Source organism: Vipera ursinii (assembly GCF_947247035.1).
Source record: "Vipera ursinii genome assembly, chromosome: 1".
Taxonomy (NCBI): Eukaryota; Metazoa; Chordata; class Lepidosauria; order Squamata; family Viperidae; genus Vipera; species Vipera ursinii.
In genome coordinates, this window is record NC_139512.1 from 253,331,259 (window position 1) to 253,350,960 (window position 19,702).

General features: G+C 37.8%; 1 protein-coding gene across 4 annotated transcripts; it reads left to right on the forward strand.

Annotated features, from left to right (window-relative positions):
• CEP57L1 (centrosomal protein 57 like 1) lies at positions 1-15,103 on the forward strand. 4 transcript variants are annotated; one of them, XM_083349367.1, is made up of 12 exons: positions 1-79; positions 713-744; positions 2,486-2,612; positions 4,358-4,537; positions 4,837-4,958; positions 8,990-9,106; positions 9,406-9,483; positions 10,554-10,646; positions 12,270-12,338; positions 12,427-12,653; positions 14,104-14,248; positions 14,729-15,103. In XM_083349367.1, exons 1-12 carry the CDS (start codon positions 46-48, stop codon positions 14,936-14,938), a joined length of 1,434 nt encoding a protein of 477 aa, XP_083205493.1. In that variant the 5' UTR covers positions 1-45; the 3' UTR covers positions 14,939-15,103. The 4 variants fall into 4 exon arrangements, with proteins under 4 accessions (XP_083205493.1, XP_083205494.1, XP_083205492.1 ...); XM_083349368.1 differs by lacking the exon at positions 1-79 and adding an exon at positions 120-138 and having other exon boundaries at positions 2,489-2,612; XM_083349366.1 differs by lacking the exon at positions 1-79 and having other exon boundaries at positions 600-744; positions 2,489-2,612.
• Positions 15,104-19,702: the final 4,599 nt, after the last annotated feature.

A 19,702-nucleotide genomic window follows, 5' to 3' on the forward strand; every position in this document is an offset into this window, starting at 1 on the left:
AAAAACGGCCCTGGCGAGGGTGCTCTAGGAAACAGGCTGTTTTCTATGGTTGGTGCAGGATATCGAGTTCCGAGGTACCGTAAGAGCCCAGGGAAGGTCGCCCGCGCCTTTGGCTACGGCGTGGCTTTTGCACCCTCTGTGAGGAGGCGAGGGTGGTCCTCTGTTGAAGTTTTGCTCGAACTTTCTCCTAGGTTTTTTTTTGTGGGGGGGGGACTGGCCTAACCGTTTGGAGGGGGCCGACTATATGGCCTTAGTCAGCGGGGGAGGTACTGTAATCGTTGTATTGGCTTCCTTCTGGGCAATTCTGAACGGGAAAAAGTTCTCCTATTCCGCTTTTCTGATTTCCGTGTCCCGCAGAAATGGCCGGGTCAATCGATCGTCTTGCTTAAGCTCACAGACCGTCACTTGTGGCTTCCTCAGGGAAGAAGGAGGAATAGTGCAGCGTTTCCCAACCTTAGGAACTTGAAGATGCGTGGACTTCAACTCCCAGAATTCCCCAGCCAGCATTGCTGGCTGGGGAATTCTGGGAGTTGAAGTCCACGCATCTTCAAGTTCCTAAGGTTGGGAAACGCTGGAATAGTGTATTGATGGTGGTGATGAAAATAAAATGTGTTTTAATTGGACAGACATAAAGAAATATAAATATTAGTCGCAAATATTCCAGCTGAAATGTGGAACAAGTACCTGATGTTTTTGTTTCCCTTTGTTTTAGTTGACTGCTGTCCTAGATCCTACAAGATGGAGGTGGGTAGTGCAACTTGTAACAATCCATAAGTGCTCAGTTTTAAAGGGATAAAACTTAGGAATAGGAAATGCCTGAGCCTTTTTATGTAAAGTGAAACGATCTTGCTTTTTATGTTCAATCTGTCAGATTCTATTGTTTTAAAGGAAATCGGTGAAAATCTAAAACTATCTTGCCACATTTGATCCAAATGACAAGGTAAAAATCTGAAAAAGAAAACATTGAGGAACGCAGTGTTTGAGTTTTAATATGGATCTGAGGCACTTTTCAAAGGTAGAATTCCGAGATTTGCTAAGTGAAACCTGATGGAAAAAGTCCTTATGATTAGAATTGTTGAAAATTATTTTGAGTAGCCGAACGCAATGTTATTAGAGGACATTCCACTTCAAATATGTTTCGAATTACTGTACTTGATATGTGCTTCATTTCAGTCACCTAATACAATATGTCAAGGTAGTTATGTTTATGCTGTAATTGTCAAAGTTAAGTATTAAGAATTAAGATGGACAGTATTTAATATTTATTTGTTATGTATACAGTATGTAGGGGTGTTGGTCTATACATATGTTCTATCTATATAGTATATTTAGGTGTGTGTCATGTATGTGTTTCACTTTGAGAGCGGGCAACTAAATTTCATTTTTGATGTGTGCCATTGCGCCCTCAGTAAAAAAATGACAATAAAGCTTATCTTATTATGAATCCCTCAACATCTACGTTTCAAATTTGTACATATATTCATAGATACTCCATTCTGTTTTCCTGCAATTTACTTGCAACTAATTTTATTGTTTTTTGGGAAAGAGGATAGATTTCCTGACACCTGTGCTTTATTTAGCCCAAGGTGACAAAGTAACCATTGGTGATCAGTAAACAGAGACTCCAAAATTAATTCCATTCATAAGCAGTATTTGCTCTTTTGTATCAGCAAATAGATCCAAACAATTCAAAGGGATCTGAACAAGGCCTTACACAAGTGGATACACATCATTTTCTTTGCTGATTATGCAATCTCATTGGGCACCAGCAGAAATTGCAAAAAGTACTTCAAGAAAATTAGTTGGGAAAGAAATGGGTGCTATACTATTGTCTCTAAAAGATAGGATAGGGAAGAGTTGTCGGTAATTGATAAAAATACTCAATAGCTTGCCTTTACCATTTTGCAACCATCCTCAGCATTATTATAAGAAAATTGTATTTAGTGAGATCATTGAGTGTTTTATCCTACATATTTTATTAGATATAGGTCTCATAGAGTTTCTCCTAAAATAGTTTATATATCTGAAATAAATATAAGTCCATGTAACTTAGTTATTCTTAGGGCCCTTGATCTATAATTTCTCCATCAATAGAATTACAGGTCTTTCGTTGATCTAAATTAGATACTGTAAACCGATCATAAGTGTGCTGTATGCAGCTTGCATTCAAACATTTTTCACTACTCTTGTGATCCCAGAGCTCCCCTGAACCTTTTTTATTTAGTCATTTTTACACATTTGGGCAAATTTAAAGGGATAACTGGTGCCTGAAGCTTTGCAGGGGCTTTAGAACACTATTTCATCCCTTAAGTGTCAACAACTTTAAGAATTTGAAATTCTTTTTCAAATGTGATGGGCAGTTAAAGCTCTGTGTAATTGTCAAACTAATGGAAATTTTGTGTATTCCTAATCTTAATTTTGTAAAAGAAAATGGCTGAATAAATGTATCCAAGGAATTATAAATGCTACTGTATGTATCTTTCAGCAGTCTGTGGATAGTGAATCAAAGCATAGCTATATTGGAAGTTTTCTTCAGCCTCCAGATAAAATAAAATCTACTTTTGCTGATCTCAAGCCAAAAAGTGTGATCAGCTGCCCACCAAACAACCAAGGTAAAGTACAAAACAGTAGTATGACATACTCTTAATGCGAAGCATAGTCAATTTGTCTTCTTGGCCCATGTTTAATGTATTTCAGAACATACCGGTAGTACCGATACTTAACAACCATTCATTTATCAACAGTTTGAAGTTGCTAAAAACTCTTGACCCTGCGGCAGCTGTCAAGATCCTATCTCAGTATCTTGAGACTGCAGATCTGGATGGGGAAAAACAGACTCTGAATTAATCCTACCAGGACTGAATATGGACATCAAAGCCTGATATCCATACTCAGCTGCTCTGGTTGCCAATATCTTTGCTGGTGCAATTAAAGCTATTTGACAAATTGTCTACCTTGGTTATGATCTTTAAGTCCCTACATGGCATGGGTCCGGGGTACCTCGGGGACCACCTGCTGCCGGCTTCAACTCCCCTCCGCCCTGTGCGTTCCCACAGAGAGGGCCTCCTCAGGGTGCCTCCGGTCAGGGAATGCCGACTGGCGGCCCCCAGGGGGAGAGCCTTCTCTGTGGGTGCCCCGGCTTTGTGGAACCAACTGCCGGTGGAGCTCCGGATGGCATCGGACATCCGAACTTTCCGTCGTGGTCTGAAGACCCATTTGTTTGAATTGGCCGGTCTGGCCTGATGGGGGAGCTGGGTTTTAAATTGTCATTTTAGATTGTATTATTGTTTTTTAATTGGGCATTGATTTAATCTTTGTTTTAACTTTTGTATAGTATTGTATTTTTATTTATATGCCCTGTGAACCGCCCTGAGTCCCCAGGGAGAAGGGCGGTATATAAATTAAATAAAACGTAAACGTAAACGTACCTTCCATAATTTCTGTCCATCTAGTAATAGCTGGCAGGGTTTATGCACTCTGGGCCCCCTTGATTAAACAGTGACCTTCTCTGAGGGCACCTGCTTTGTGGAATGAGATCCCCAAAGATTTGTATAGCTCTCATCCTGATGCCATTCTGGAAGGACTTGAAAATGTGGTTGTTCTTCTGGCCAAGCCTTGAGATAGGATAGATGAGATTCCTTTTTTCTAGAGGCATTCCTGTGTATATAGTATGCTGTTGAGACAGATGATGGTCTTGTATACGTCATACTGTATTTTATATATTGTTTTATTTTAAATTGTGGGCTGTCCAGAGTTGTCTGAGTGGCAGGCAATACCTAGATCTAATTAGTTAATTAAAGGTATTGTTGTGTTTATGAAATCCAAAATGCAAGAAATGCTTCCAAAATCTTCTGGGCCATTAAAATGCGTAGTCATTTCCTTTCTTTCATAATTATTGATTTTGTGTTTGTGCATCAGATCATGTCTAAGATATTGAACATATTAAATTTATTTAGTCTGCTTACCACACCATCTTAATCCTGTAAGTCAGGATTGAATTCTTGATGCTGTCTGAGCCTGGTAATATCCTTGCATCAGATAAACAATAAAGGAGGAAATAATAATCAATCAAGGAACCATCAAGGAGGAAACCATATCCCCACCAAGACTGGCAAGGCAAGCTATTATGCATAAATAGCTAGCAAACTCTACTGTCTCTTACCCTGAAGATGTTATGTAGCCTGGTAACAAAACACCTGCAAGAAAATACTAAACCCCCAATATTTTTAATATCTGGTTACATACTAGAAGTGTAGTATCACACTGTTAACACTGTGACGTGTAATAATGCATACTGCTTCTTTTTCTTTTAATTATCAAAACTGAAAAATTAAAGTTTAGTTGACTTGTTTACCAGCTTTAGTGGCAGCCCTAAAAACTCTTCAAGAGAAGATACATCGTCTTGAGACAGAGAGGATACAGGCTGAAAATGACCTGAACTGCTTATCCAGAGAGGCTGCACAATATAGAAAAGCTTTGCAGCAGGAATCAAATGAAAAGAACATAGTTCACCCAGAGCTGATGGAAGAAAGGAAAGGTAACTTGCCAGTAATATTGGCTTTTCCAGACTATATCTTTTCTATCTTAATAAGAAAAAGCTGTCGTTACATTGTGTTCTTTTTTGCATTCCATCTTAATATACGTGTACGGTTATAATATGGTTAAAGGTAGCTTATTAATTGCTTAATTAAGTTTACACACCCTTTTAAGAAATTGTACGAAGTATGTAGCAACTATATATACTCTGTCTCTGTCTATCCAATTTGATTTTTTAAATCCCCAATGAAACATACTATTACAATTAAATTTCCCTCCCCTGTTTTTCCCCCCTCTCAGATGTGAGTGCACAATTAAGGACAGCACAATCACGCTGCTCTTTGCTAGAAAAGCAACTCGATTACATGAGAAAAATGGTGCTCAAAGCAGAGCTGGAAAAAAAACTGGTTCTGGAGCAGCAGGTACAGAAATTTAATAAATCATTCTTAACATTTGTTTCTCCATGTGTTGTTTTATGTTAGTTTTCTTGATGTGGATTTCTTCATAATCATGCATATTCAGATCACTAGCACATGAATCATGGACCTACTGTTGCTTGTAGTTTTTACAGATTCTTGAGCTTTTTCTAATAAACTACCTGCTGATTAAACTGAACTCATGACAAGCTCACAGATGACAAGTGTTAATTTTTTTCTCTCTTGAACAGATGGATATCTAGAAATAAAAATGAAAAAAAAATTAGGCTTTTTACCCAGATTTCTTAACTTTAGACTTTTCAGCATTATCACATTTTCAGCATTATAGGCTTTTTGAACATATTTTAAATAAGTTTTAAAATATAAAATATTCTTTTCTATGAAATTTGTTGCTTAATTCTTAACTGCAAGCATGAAGAATGATTCCAATGCTGAAGAAATGCACACATACCTTGCTTAAAGATAAATGAGGTTTGATTGGATGTTTGCTGAAAGAGATGTAGTGAAAATTGGCATTTTGGATTGTGATCCAAAAATTCTTGGTTATAGCTAGATGTTACTTATCACAAGTAATTGGTAGCAGTTAACAGTAAATCTAGATCAGGGGTCTCCAAACTTGGCCCTTTTATGACTTGTGGCACGCTGGCTGAGGGATTCTGGGAGCTGAAGTCCACAAGTCAAAAGGGCCAAGTTTTTGGAGAACTGGCAGGTTTGAAAATAAATAGAGATAAGACTAAAGTATTAACAAAAAACCTAACAGACAAACAGAAAACTCACAAAAAAGACAAACCTACAAATAACTAAAAAAGTTAAGTATCTAGGAATCCACCTAACAGCAAGATGTATAACATTAAAAGAAGATAACTGAAAGATCGTTGAAACAAATAAAACTCGACTTGGAAAAGTGGAAAAATCTTCCAACTGTTGCTGTTAGGAAGAATAGCTACAGTTAAAATGAATATTTTACCGAAAGTACTCTTCCTATTTCAAACGATACCTGTAAAATTGGGAAAGGTTTTCTTCAATGACCTAAATCAGACATGTCAAACACAAGGCTTGGGGGCCGGATTCGGCCCGTGAAGTGGTTTCATGTGGCCCACGAAGCCATCCTGGAAACAGTGAGGGAACGGCCCCCACTGCCTTGGCCCTGGCCCAGAGACCCTCCTTCTGCCAGAGACCCTCAGATCTGTCCCACTCCTGCCCAGGCCCCCATAGGCAGCCTTTTTTTTATTGAAAAGTTTTACAATACATTTTATTTATAACAAAACAAAACCCCTCCCAACCCCCTCCCCTCTTCCCAACCCTCCCCAACACCTCCCTCCCTCCCCCTCCCCAGCCCCTCCCCTCTTCCCAACCCTCCCCAACAGTAGGCCACACCCACCCTGGCCATACCCACATGGCCCCCTGAGGGCAACCGCAATGCTGATGCGGCCCTCAATGAAATTGAGTTTGACACCCCTGACCTAAATGCAACAATATTGAGATTTATCTGGCAAGGGAAGAAAGCACAAGTTAAAGTGAAAATGTTACAAGAAACTAAAAATAGTGGAGGATTTGGACTCCCGGACTGGAGACTTTGATCAAGCAGCCATTTTACCACAGCTTAAAGAATGGATTATGTTGAGAAATAAAATACTATTGTACCTAGAGGGGCATGACCTACAAATTGGTTGGCATGCCTTTCTGTGGTACGAGAAAAGTAAAATACATAGATACTTCCAAAATCGCTTTATAAGGAATGTACTTCTTTTAGAATGGGAAAGAATAAAGCAGAAAATCTAAATTAAACTACCTGAGTGGCTCTCAACAATGGAAGCTTTTGCTTACCCAAACTTAATTAACTATGACAAAGTCGTTACCTACAAATATATTCCAGATAAAGAGAGAAAATTGAAAGACAGACAAGACTTACATCGACAAAGTATTGACTTAGCATGGTGGCCATATTTGCAAATTCAAACAAGATATAGAAAAGATGCAAAGTCAATGGGATTTTATATAGAACAGACAAAATTTGATCAAATATTATTAAAAACAGACGAAAACCTGATTAAGAAACTTTACAGATTTCTGCTAAACTTGAAGATGGAAGAAGGACAAGTAAAAGATACAATGATAACACGAGCAAAAAAACTTTGGATATTCTATAGATTTGGAAGACTGGCAAAAATTATGGGATAGAAATATTAAATTGACTAAAGCAGTTTCATAGAAAGAAAATTTGTATAAAATGTTTTATAGATGGCATATGACACCAGTAAGATTAGCTAAAATGTTTAAAAATACTTGGAATAATTGCTGGAAATGTAAACAAAGGCCAGGTACCTACTACCATATCTGGTGGGTATGCCCTAAAGTGAAAAAGTTCTGGCTTAACATACATACATGGTTGGAAAAGATGACAAATACAGGTTGAATTTAAACCAGAACTGTTTCTGTTAGGAATATTAGGAGCTAAGTATGAGAAGGAGGGACGCGGTGGCTCAGTGGGTTAGGACGCTGAGCTTGTCGATCAGAAGGTCGGCAGTTTGGCGGGTCGAATCCCGAGTGCCGCATAACAGAGTGAGCGCCTGTTACTCGTCCCAGCTTCTGCCCACCTAGCAGTTTGAAAGCACGTAAAAATGCAAGTAGAAAAATAGGGACCACTCTGGTGGGAAGGTAACAGCGTTCCGTGCGCCTTTGGCGTCTAGTCATGCCGGCCACATGACCACGGAGACGTCCTCGGACAAACGCTGGCTCTTCGGCTTTGAAACGGAGATGAGCACCGGCCCCTAGAGTCGGAAACGACTAGCACGCATGTGCGGGGGAACCTTTACCTTTACTTATGAGAAGGAGAATGAGTATCTAATATTGCATGTATTGACAGCAGTGAGAATAGCATTTCCCCAATACTGGGAAAATGAAAACCTACCAACTGAGGAGATTTTAATCAAGAAAATTTTAGAGTGTGCCCAAATGGACAGATTAACTTTAGAGATTAAAGAGAAAGAGGATTCAATTTATCTTAAAACATTGGATAAATTTTACCAATGGTTAGGAAAATGAACTAGTGAGAAATGAATGTGATAAGTTTTTTTGAATATATATTACTAAGGAGAATGATATGTATTGACTAATTGATACCATTTATGATTATCATTTAGCATATATATTATAGCTATTTACTGTTATATTAATTAGTGTTAATTGAACATATGTACCCAGACAATAGTCTGTTTGCTAAAGGTTGAAAATCTTATTCGGGGGCAACCCTGTTCTACCCCAATCCCGATCCTGCTTATATCCTTTTCCTAATCCTATAAAATTCAATAACAACTCTTATAAAAAAATAAAAGGGCCAAGTTTGAAGACCCCTGATCTAGATTGTAGATAAGAGAGATTTCCATATATGTATGCCCCTACCTATATTGTAAGGGATGCGGTGGCTCAGTGGGTTAGGACACTGAGCTTGTCGATCAGAAGATCAGCAGTTTGGCAGGTGGAATCCCGAGTGCCGCGTAGCAGAGTGAGTGCCTGTTACTCGTCCCAGCTTCTGCCAACCTAGCAGTTCGAAAGCACGTAAAAATGCAAGTAGAAAAATAGGGACCACTACGGTGGGAAGGTAACAGCGTTCCGTGCGCCTTTGGCGTCTAGTCATGCCAGCCACATGACCACGGAGACGTCCTCGGACAAGTGCTGGCTCTTCGGCTTTGAAACAGAGATGAGCACCGGCCCCTAGAGTCGGAAACGACTAGCACGCATGTGCGGGGGAACCTTTACCTTTACCCATATTGTAAATTGTTGTTAGGGTAGGCATTTCCTTTGACTACTATACCGCTGTAACATAAGTCATATATATGTCCATTGTCAACTTGCCGTTCAACATCCAATTATATCCAGAAATCTTTCCTTGGGCAACATTTTATTGTGCTTGCTTTATCCATATTTGCCATTGTTTATAGGGCTATTGATTCATCTTAAAATATTTGTTTAAATATGGTTTGCTATCAGTTGCATGTTTTGTGGATATTTTACAGACGCATCTTCAGAAGGAAGATGACCAAAATCAGATGGAACTTTGTGCAAAACTTGAAAAACTTGAAGTTCTAGAAAAGCAGTGTTGGACTCTTATTAGCACTCAGAAAACTGCAGAAGTAAGAAAATATCAATAGCATCATCCATACAGACCCAGAACATGCCTTTGGTTATCTCTATCTAAGTGACATAAGAGGATGATAATGCTTTTCAGCCTCCTTCATCTCTCCCAGCTTCTTCTCTATCAACAGCAATTTGGCTTGGGAAAATTAACTGAAAACATTTTTCCCAGCTTGATTGCAGCATAAAAGCTTTTGTTGTAATTCATCCTTTTTGGGACCCCCTAGAACTATAAAAGGTGAACTGTTTGTAGCCTACAAGCTTCCTATCTAATTTTTTGTATTTTTTATTTTTTCAGGAAAAGATAAAACATTTGGAACAGAAACTTCTGGAAGAACAGCATCAGCGCAAGCTAATACAAGATAAAGCTGCACAGGTAGGGAAAACCAATATTGACATTGCTGTAGTGAATAAAAACAAAAGGACCTGTGGATAAAAACTGCTAAATCAACTTTTGTTGAAGAATATTGTCGAATTTAGAAACTCGGCTGCTTCAAAATTCTTTTTCTGAGCTGTCAGTAGGGGGGGGAGAACAACAGTTTCATAACAAGGCCGTGTTCCAGTCCAGCTGCCAGGACTTTATGTTTTTTAAAAAATATTTTCTGGTGGCAGACATACCTAATACTTCCCCCTCCTCCTATATTCCCCACAAACAATCCTATGAGGTGAGCTGGGCTTAGAAAGAGTGATTGGCCCAAAGTCACCCAGCTCGCTTTTATGCTTAAGGCAGACTGAAACTCAGTTTGATGGTTTCTAGCCTGGTGCCTTAACTTCTAGATCAAACTGGCTCTTCAGTCGATCTGATGTGTTAATTTCACGGTCAGCAGTATTTCATATTTAAGAATAGTTTATAATACGACTTTCATGTTATTGTACTTGGGGATGTTAGCTTGAACATTATTCTCAAAGATACATTGATTTTAAACAAGTGTAGCCATCACATATCATTTCTCTATTAAGACAGCTGGATATGAATCTCTGCTAATCAAGGTTGCTTGCTACAGATTTTGTCAGAAAGTTCAAAGGATATGGTTAGAATTCTCGGGAAGCTTTTCAAAATACACAGTTAAACGTCACCATTTAATTATGTGGTACAAATAATGCAGCCCATCAGATATCTCAGTTGGCATTGATTTGCAAAAAGGACAGGAGGGGGAGGGCCTGTCACACATTGCTTGATACTGTGAGTAAAACAATAGTGTTATACTAAGCAGATATTTTAAAAGTGTAGTTTTTAATGCATTTGGTAGTATTTACTGCAATTTGTACAACTTCTATGATGGATCATGCAAAGCAAATTTTTAAAGTTATTTTTCCAGAGAGCTGTTATATCACACTATGACATTCCTGTCTGACTCTTATATAAAACTCCTGTACTCGTATTTCTCAACTTATCTGTACATGTATTTATCTGACGGCTAACTCTTTAATATCTTTTTACTACAGCTTCAGACAGGTGTTGAAATGAACAGAATTCTCTTGTCCTCACTTCCACCTGAAAAAGAGGTGAAGAAGAAAAGCAGGAAGAAAGTCATCAAGGTAAAATGTTAGTTTTCAACCACATTATTAATAATATTGAGAAGTTAGGCAAGCGACAATTTATTTTGCAAAAGGCAGGTTTCCTAGGAGTGCCTCTTAAGATGTATATTTAATCTCAGCAAAGAAATGTAAAATGACCCCAACCATTTCTACACTTAATAGATCCTAGCCTGTTCTGATTTTCAAATAAAGTCACCCGAATTCTGCTTTTCCTTATATAAGGCTAGTGTTTCTCAGGTTATGTTCTAGTAGTATTTCAGTTATTTAGAATCTAGAATTGGAAGTCTCGATAAGACATTCAGGATTTTCCTACAGGTAGAATTTAAAAAATGGTTAAGTTAAAGAAGTCCCAGTAATTTCAACATGCCTGAATTAATTGCAGAGTTCCATTTGTATCTGGATGCCATGCAATACAGGAAACCAATAACAAAAATGCAGATATCTGTATTTAGCACAGAAAATAAACTTACTCAGTTCTTAAAATAATAGAATTGCACAAAATGTATTTTGATGTTATCCTCTAAAATATGCCTATATTACTTATTTGAAGGTCAAAGCAAGCTTAATAGTTAATTTTCTTTAACTTCACAAACACCTAAACTTTCAGAAACTGGCCTTTCATACATGCTTCCCTCAAAGGGTGTACGACCCACGGGCTTCACTGCAAGCTTTTTATGTTCCCAGGCCATAACCTGCTTGCACCACCAGCCCTTGCTTTCCTACACATCCAAGTTCGGAAGTGGCTGAAAACTAATTCACTGAAGCATTAAAGTGACAAAGCAGGTAGTAAGATGAGTACTAAAATTCAGATAACGAACAGAAATAAATTTAAAATGTAGTTCTTGGATCCGTGTGAATTGAACTAAATGATATTGTTAAAAGTGCAAAGAGGAAATAGGATGAGTACCTAAAATGAGATTTTATTAGACTGGCCTCTAGTCTTTTAACTTTCATAGATTTTAGAAAGAGCATTCTTGACTGGGAAACAGTTGTATTAGCAGGCATGAAACAGATATAACAATTCATGTGGCCGATAAAAAGGCTTTAAATACAAAACAGATGGAAAGGTAGTCACAAAAGCAAGTATAATCATTATCTTAGTTGCTAGTGAATGCCAACTCCTATACTCTTGCGTTTAAAAAAGCATTTTCAAGTGTTTTTACAGTTGTCCACTGTTGCGGAATTTTGAAAGAATCACTAATTTTAAAAAAATTAAAAGGAACATTTTTGCTGGTCTTTCAATAAAGAAAACTTCCACGTAAACTGGGATTGCAAGAAATAAATCAAGACTATTAGGCTATTAAGCTTTCCAACTGATGACGTTGGCAGTTGGCCAATAAAAGCTAGGTACGTTAAACTGTTTAGTTTTGACTCTATCCCGGTGTTCGAATATTCTTTTATAAGAATATAAACATATATAACTTAATGTTCTAAAGAGAAAGCTATAATCTTTCATATTTTGTCAAGTCTCAAACAAGTTTCAAGTCTTGAAACATTTGTCTTAAAGGTAACAAGGCACAGGATTAATCGAGATAGATCTCATTCATTTCCTTTCTTTAATTAAGTTTAGAGCCTCACCTCTTTGTTTCCAAATGAATAATAAATCCAGATTTTAATTTTCAGAATAATTCTAGTATGAAGAGAACACAATCAAGCTTTCAAGGTGGAATGTTGCCTTTTGTTGCTGGCAAGGTAAGCACTGTGTCTTTGTAAATGAGAATTTTTAGTCAAATTATTATTTGCTTAACAAAATGTTATACTTTGCTATTTCTCCCACAAGTCTGCCAGCTCAAGTCACTCTGTTGTTGCAAATGTACAAAGTGTCCTGCATATGATGAAATACCGTAGCCCTTGTATGACTTCACCATGTCCAGAAGGCATTGAAAAAAGGACTTCAAGATGGACTGGCATTTGCAAACCAGTGTCTTGTTCCACGACTCCCTCTGCTACTGAAACCCTTTCTGATCTTCTCCTGGGTATGCAAGATGAGTTGGGACAAATGAGTTTGTAAGTATTTGTGTGTAGTTTCCATACAATCTCTCTGGTGTCAAATGGGTATGTTAGCAACATATACTTTTTGATCTCCTGTCACCTACCAGATACTGGAGCAACATAAGAAGCAGCAGAACTTTCTTTTCCTTCCCTCCCCCCCAAAAAAAACAAAACAAAAAAAAACCCCCACATAGAGGCAGATGTGGAAAATGGCAAATTGCTTTTTAAAAGCAGGTGGTGATATGGGTTGATCCTATTCAAATATATATATTAAAAAAACCCAGATGCTATTTTTTATCCACATTCACGATGTTAGTGGGAGCAGGACTGAACTTTAGAGGCATGTCACTGAAAGCAACAAAGTATCCTGAAGTTTTTAGTAGCACAACAGGCAGTTATGGGTCCTTGGGTTAATGCCCCAGCTATAGGAGCTGGCAGTTATGGACGCCTGTCATTTGGCACTTGCGACACCTCAACTCCATGAACTGCACTGGTTGCTAGTACATTTTGGGGTTCAGTTTAAGGTGCTTGTAATTATTTTTAAAGCTCTTGGGGCGGGATTAATGGTGGGACCCTGTCTCTCCAGTTGTATCTACCCATTCTGCACAATTCAGCAGGAAAAGCTTGCTCTGGGTCCTGTCCAGACACTTGCATTTTGGCTGTTTTAATTGCTTTGGTTGGTTGATTTTTGTCATCTGCTGTTATTTACGGTATACCTTATTAAGGTAAAATAACTGATATTTATGATAAATAAATATCAGTTATTTTACGCTAATAAGGTATACCGTACCCCACTAGGAATGCATGTAATTTACAATCTTGTAAGAAACATACATTCCTATTAGGGTGCTCAATTGCGTGCCCAAGTAACATCCGTCTAGTCTCAGCTGCAGATATTCATCTCTTTAATTCTGCTGCTTCTCCTGTAGCATCTGGAGTTTCATGTGGTAACACTTATTGGCTGCATTTATTCCTCATGCCCAATTAATCTGCACAAAACTTGAAATTTGGAGCTACTCTACTCAAGAAATATCCGCATACAGATAGTCCTTGACTTACAACCATCTGTTTAGTGACCGTTCAAAGTTACAACGGCACTGAAAATAATGATATGCAACCGGTCCTCTCACTTAACAACCATTACAGCATCGCCATGGTCACATGATCAAAATTAATGTGGTTGGCAACTGGCATGTATTTATAATGACTGCAGTGTCCCAGGGTCACGTGATTGCCATTTGCAGTCAGCTATATGACTCAGGAATTCTGGGAGTTGAAGTCCATGAGTCATAAAAGAGCCGAGGTTGCTTACCCCTGGCTTAACCTCATTATTTAGACCTCTGTATTTTATGACTTGATGTACAAATAATAAAGAAACCTACAAGGATGAACAAACAAAATGTAGATGTACAGTAGAAAAGCCCTAAATTGTGTTTAAACAACTGATAGAATTTGTCTTCAACAGTGAACATCAAGAACTATCAAAGCAGATAGAGGAAAGTCAGAACCAGGACATTCGGGAAGACCTAGAACGTGAATTGGATTGTCTTGTGAAGCAGATGGAAATTAAAGGAGAACAGATTTCAAAACTGAAAAAGCATCAGGATCATGTAAGAGACAATTCTGAAATCAGGAGATGTGACTAGTTAGAATGTGCCTTGTTAGGCAGCCAGTGCTTAGCACTGTGATGCTTGGAGAAAGGAAAAAAATGAGAATAAACTGTATGAAATTTCACACAGTTGAGACAGTTATGAATGTGCCTGGAAGGACTAAAGAGAGACATCTCAAATGTTGACATGCATCATTGTTTTGCTGAATAATATGCACCATCATGCCACTAAGAAAGGTTGTTAAATCAATTGTTATGTATTACATTAGTTTATTTATTCAAATTCAGCTCTAAAAATCCTATTTACCCATTTTAATCCTTGCACTTAAAACCAAACATCAATATCCTCATTCCAAAATTGTAATAAAAATATTTGATAATGCTTAGCTTTGGTATGAAAAGAGACTTGACACGCCTCACGGCAGCAAAGTGAGCCTATCTCTGCATATCAGAATTATTGTGCAATTTTTCTTTTATTTAGGTTTATAAACTGAAGCAAAGAGCTCAAAAACTGAAGAGAGAGCCAGCATATTCAGCATCAAGGCCTAATGAATTAAAAGGAAGCAAAGAGACTGTAATCTCTCCAAGTATCTGTTCTACAAATAAAACCACAAATTCCCTTCGGCTATTAAAAAGTGCTCAGAAGATTCAATCAGTATTGAAGAAAGATGATATTGTGTGGGAATCATAGCTTCCACATCTGATTTCATACATCACTCTCTGCTGAGATTTGATTTGCCTTAGTGGTATACCCATTAATACTGAGAATAAAATGTCGGGTAAATAAATTCTCTGTGATAAAAATTATTTTAATGAAGCTTGTACACTGTTTTTAAGTAAAGGACCTATCATTCCGTGTACTCAGATTATTGTGTGCCTCGCCATACTTTCATAACAGACTTTGAACAAAAAGTATTCTTTTGCATCTGGGTGGATTTAAAAAATACCTAGTGGTTCATTGTTTTAACTTTCAAACAGAACTATCTATACAAATACTTTGGGGTCCTACAGCCTCACTCAGGCCTTACTAATCTTTCACTTGGCTTTATATTTATATTTATTAAATTTTTATACCGCCCTTCTCCCAAAGGACTCAGGGCAGTGTACAGGGCAATAAATATTAAAAAACAAAGTACAAAAGTTAAAAAACAATTAAATAATTATGCCCGATATATACAATAATTAAAACCATGTTAAAAACCCAACCCCAAACCCATCAAACCAGGACGGATTGCTCAAATAAGTGTTTTCAGATCCCGCCGGAAGGAGCGAAGGTCGGGGGCCATCCGGAGCTCAACCGGCAAGCGGTTCCACAGGTCTGGCGCGCCCACAGAGAACGCCCTCACCCTGAGGGCCACCAGTCGACATTCTCTGATCAGAGGCACCCTGAGGAGGCCCTCTGTGGGAGCGCACTGGACGGAGGGAAGTTGACGCCGGCCGCAGGTGTTGCCATAGGTAATCTGGACCCATGCCATGTAGGGCTTTGTAGGTCATTACCAGCACCTTGAATCTCACCCGGAGGGCAACCGGCAGCCAATGCAGCTCGCGGAGCAAAGGTGTAACATGGGAGTATCGGGAGACTCTCAACACAACTCGCGCGGCTGCATTCTGCACCAGTTGGAGCCTCCGAGTGGTCTTCAAGGGCAGCCCCATGTAGAGAGCATTACAGTAGTCCAAATGAGAGGTCACGAGCGCATGAGTGACTGTACGCAAGGCATCCCGGTCCAGATAGGGCCGCAACTGGCGCACCAGGCAACTGGCAAAGGCCCCCCTCGTCACAGCTCCAATATGATCTTCTAAAGAGAGCTGTGAGTCTAGGAGGACCCCCAAGTTGCGCGCCCTTTAACCGTCTTTGGCAAAATATTGTTTTCTCCCACTGGTGCAGAAGAGCCCTATTTATTTATTTGGTCACTTTTGGATTAAAATAGATCAACGGGCCATCTATTAATCTGGAGCCCAGGAAGTTATTTTTTCAGCCCTCAGTTTATGTGTACAGATGTTGTTACGGTTACCACTAAGCCTACCCAAGCACTCTGACAAAGCTCTTGATTGCACCTTTAGTTTTGATCGCACTAGCTATAGAAACCCGTGGGAGATGTTTGCTGCTACTGTTTCTAATAATGCAACTGAGCTCTTTGCTCTGCTAGAAGCTGTTTACCTTCTGTGCTTGTGAAGTTGTGACCTTTCTATTGATACCAGGTATCGTATTCTCTTAAACTATGTGTTCCAAGACAAGGCAAAAGTAAGAGCAAATGAGTTTTATTTGTCCCAGAAAGTGCATTTCCTTGTTAATTTATGCTAAAATAACTACATGAGAGACTCCAAGACGAAAAGTACGGGACCTCAATGATATAGCAGCAAGTCTTGCTGTGTTAAAGAAACAACAGTAATCAAAACTTAACAGTGACAGCGCTCTTAAGGAAGATAAAGAAAAATAGTTTTCTGAAGGAGGTTAAATGCTACCTAGAATTATTTAAATGCTTCAACAATCAAGATAATTAGAGAAGAAATACTGACATTTTCTTTTTACTCTCTACCTCCCCTCTACTCCCTTTCCTCCTAATGAAGGCCATTTCAATGTTGTGTGCTTTTAGGGGAACAGGCGTGCTTTATAGTATTAATCGTGTCTATTTTGAAATCTTATATATGCTTTGCTGGTATCATTCCTAATCTCATTACCTAAGTCAGCTAACTCAGTCATGCCTGTGGCTTTTTCAGGGGGAGAGATATCAACTGATCATGGATGATTTTTGAAATTGTGACCTAGCATTTGAAAATCCTGTAAGCATCACTTATACAATAGATTTGCTTAAAAAGCTTACAAGTTTCATAAGAAATTAGGAGAAATTATTTTGTTAAGGCATTTCTATATCTTGGCAGAAGCAGTTACTGAGATTTAAGAGACATACTTAAGACAGATTTTAAATCCCTCACACAATCCCTTTTAATTTATATATTAATTAAATAGAGTCCTTTTTCTAAAGAAATTTTCCAAATTTGATATGTTGTTGCTTTGTCAGGAAAAGGGATGTGCTTTCCCATAAATTGGTAGAAAATTATCTGGGTGGGTTCAGCTGCAGATTATGCAACTGGATATGATTTATTCTGATAGAATTTGTGTTACCCAAATCACATTGAGAGCTAGTTCGTATATAAAAGCTACATTATTAAGAACTGGGACTATAGAGTCATGCTCGAGGAGAAATGCACAATTCTATGTAATTATCAAAATAAACATTTGACACAAGTGATTATACTGTTCTATAACCATAATAAAGATTTGATACTAGTGATTAGGTATGCTCACTGCCTTGAATTATATATCAAATGGCAGGATAAAATAATAAAAATTAAACATTTTAAAAGACTTATCTCTGAACCCACCAATATGAGCCAAAGATGTGAAGTAGTGTTAGAAAAATGCAGTCAGTTTTCTGTACTAATTGCAGTGTTGGACATGACTTGTTTCAAATTCCTTTTAGTGATTAACCTTATTACTCTGTCTTGCACCAATCACTATCTTTTTAGCTATCTCACAGTCTGATTTTGAGGGGCAAAATGGAGAGAAAGCAAATGATATATTACACCCTGGGGGGGGGGGAAAGCTCACATATAAATTAAATAATTGCATGGAACTGACATTTGAGACAACAGATATAATAAGTAAATTTTTGACCTTTATAAAATATTCTGTACTAATGCTCAGCAAGGAATCTCTGATGTATTCCAGATAGGCAACATATAACAGGAACAGTCTCAGTACCTAACAAACTATCCTATATATAACTGCTAAAAATAAATGTGGGCCTGCCAAAGCTTCTAATGGTTTGTGTAACTAGTCCAGGAATAGGTATATTTCTTTTCAAAGTTCTTTTGTGCTATAATGTTACAGCACTTTATAATGCTATAAAGTATGCTTATATGGATCCAATAATAATGAGGTCAAATATGGCTGTATTGAGAATAAGAGTCTAGATCATACATCATAATCGATTGCATTTGGTTTGGTCTTACCTTAATGTGTGAAATTGTAATTTATAATCCATATTTTATGGATTATAATTTGCACAATCTTGCTAAGACACAATCTATGCTTTAGTCAGTGAGTCATTGTAAAACCAATAATAATGATGTGTGAATCCAGTTAGTATATGACATGAAAATACTTTAGCCCTGTTTGTATAAACACCATCTAATGGATATATTTGTTCTCTGAATACTGTAGTTGTTTTTTATGGATATTGTTTGTCTCGTATTGTTTTTCATTCTGTGAAGCTGCCCAGAATTATTGGGAGGGATACAGCCTAGAAATTTAATGGAGGTAATAATTAACTTTCAGCTTGGTCAGAATAAATCGCAGTGATGTTTAGTTGTTAGTACTATCAACCAATAACCAATTTCTGGGTATTGGGGTGTACATGCTATCAACAAGTGAGCCAAGAAAAGACTATAAAGGATAATTTGTAGATTTGTAGATCATGTTCCCTTTCCTATTATATTGCTGACATAAAAGAAGCTTGATTTGCAGCTAGAAGATATGCAGAACTTGCTTTCAAGTTTAGACACAACTAATTCAGATGATCTTTTGGTCCTTCAAAATGCCAACTCAATTTCAAGTAATAGAATGTAACAGGCAATATCCATTTGCAGCTTGAAATTATTCTGTTGCAATTAACAATGAAAATACAAGCAATGTCACTAAACTCTATAAATAGCTGACCTTTTTTTACTTTTGTGGCATGTACCGTTTTAATACATAAAATGGGCAGTTAGCATGAAAAGGCAGTTACACTTCTACTGGTTCTTTTGTCCTCAAGCGAGAAGTGAAACAAATATCTCATCATACATTATAACTTATTTCTTTTGTGTGCATTATATTTATGCACTTACTTCTAAAATGCTTAATCATGAAACTCTATTATTGAAAATTAAATATAATTTTATCTACACTTTCTCTTTATGCTACAAGACAAAATGGATGAAATATATAAGATCTCTTCAACTGAAAGAGTCCAACAGGTAGAGAAAGAATTAGCTGTGCAGCTGACTGAACTGAAGACAGAAATGGAAGGAAATGGAATCTTACAGGGAAGTCCACATTGGTAAAAACATAATTTCTTATTTAGGAACCCAGCTGTTTCATAACGGGCCACATAGCTTTGCTCCAATGCAATTATTTCCCATTCTTGGGCAAGGTTGCTCAAAGTCATTGTGAGGAATGTATTGGGCATCTGTTGAATAAAGTCACTTCATTCTAGGTTGGACTTTAGCCTCGTAACAGGTCCTATGGAGTTCACTTGGGATCAGTCTTGCTCAGTTATCTGGGCGGAGGTTGACTCTATTGATGAAATGAGCAGGATTCTAATGACTGTTAGCTTGGTCAGCTGTCCTCAAGAAGCCATGACTAGACCCAATCATACTGGACAAATTTCTTTAGGGAAGGTTATAAAAAAGG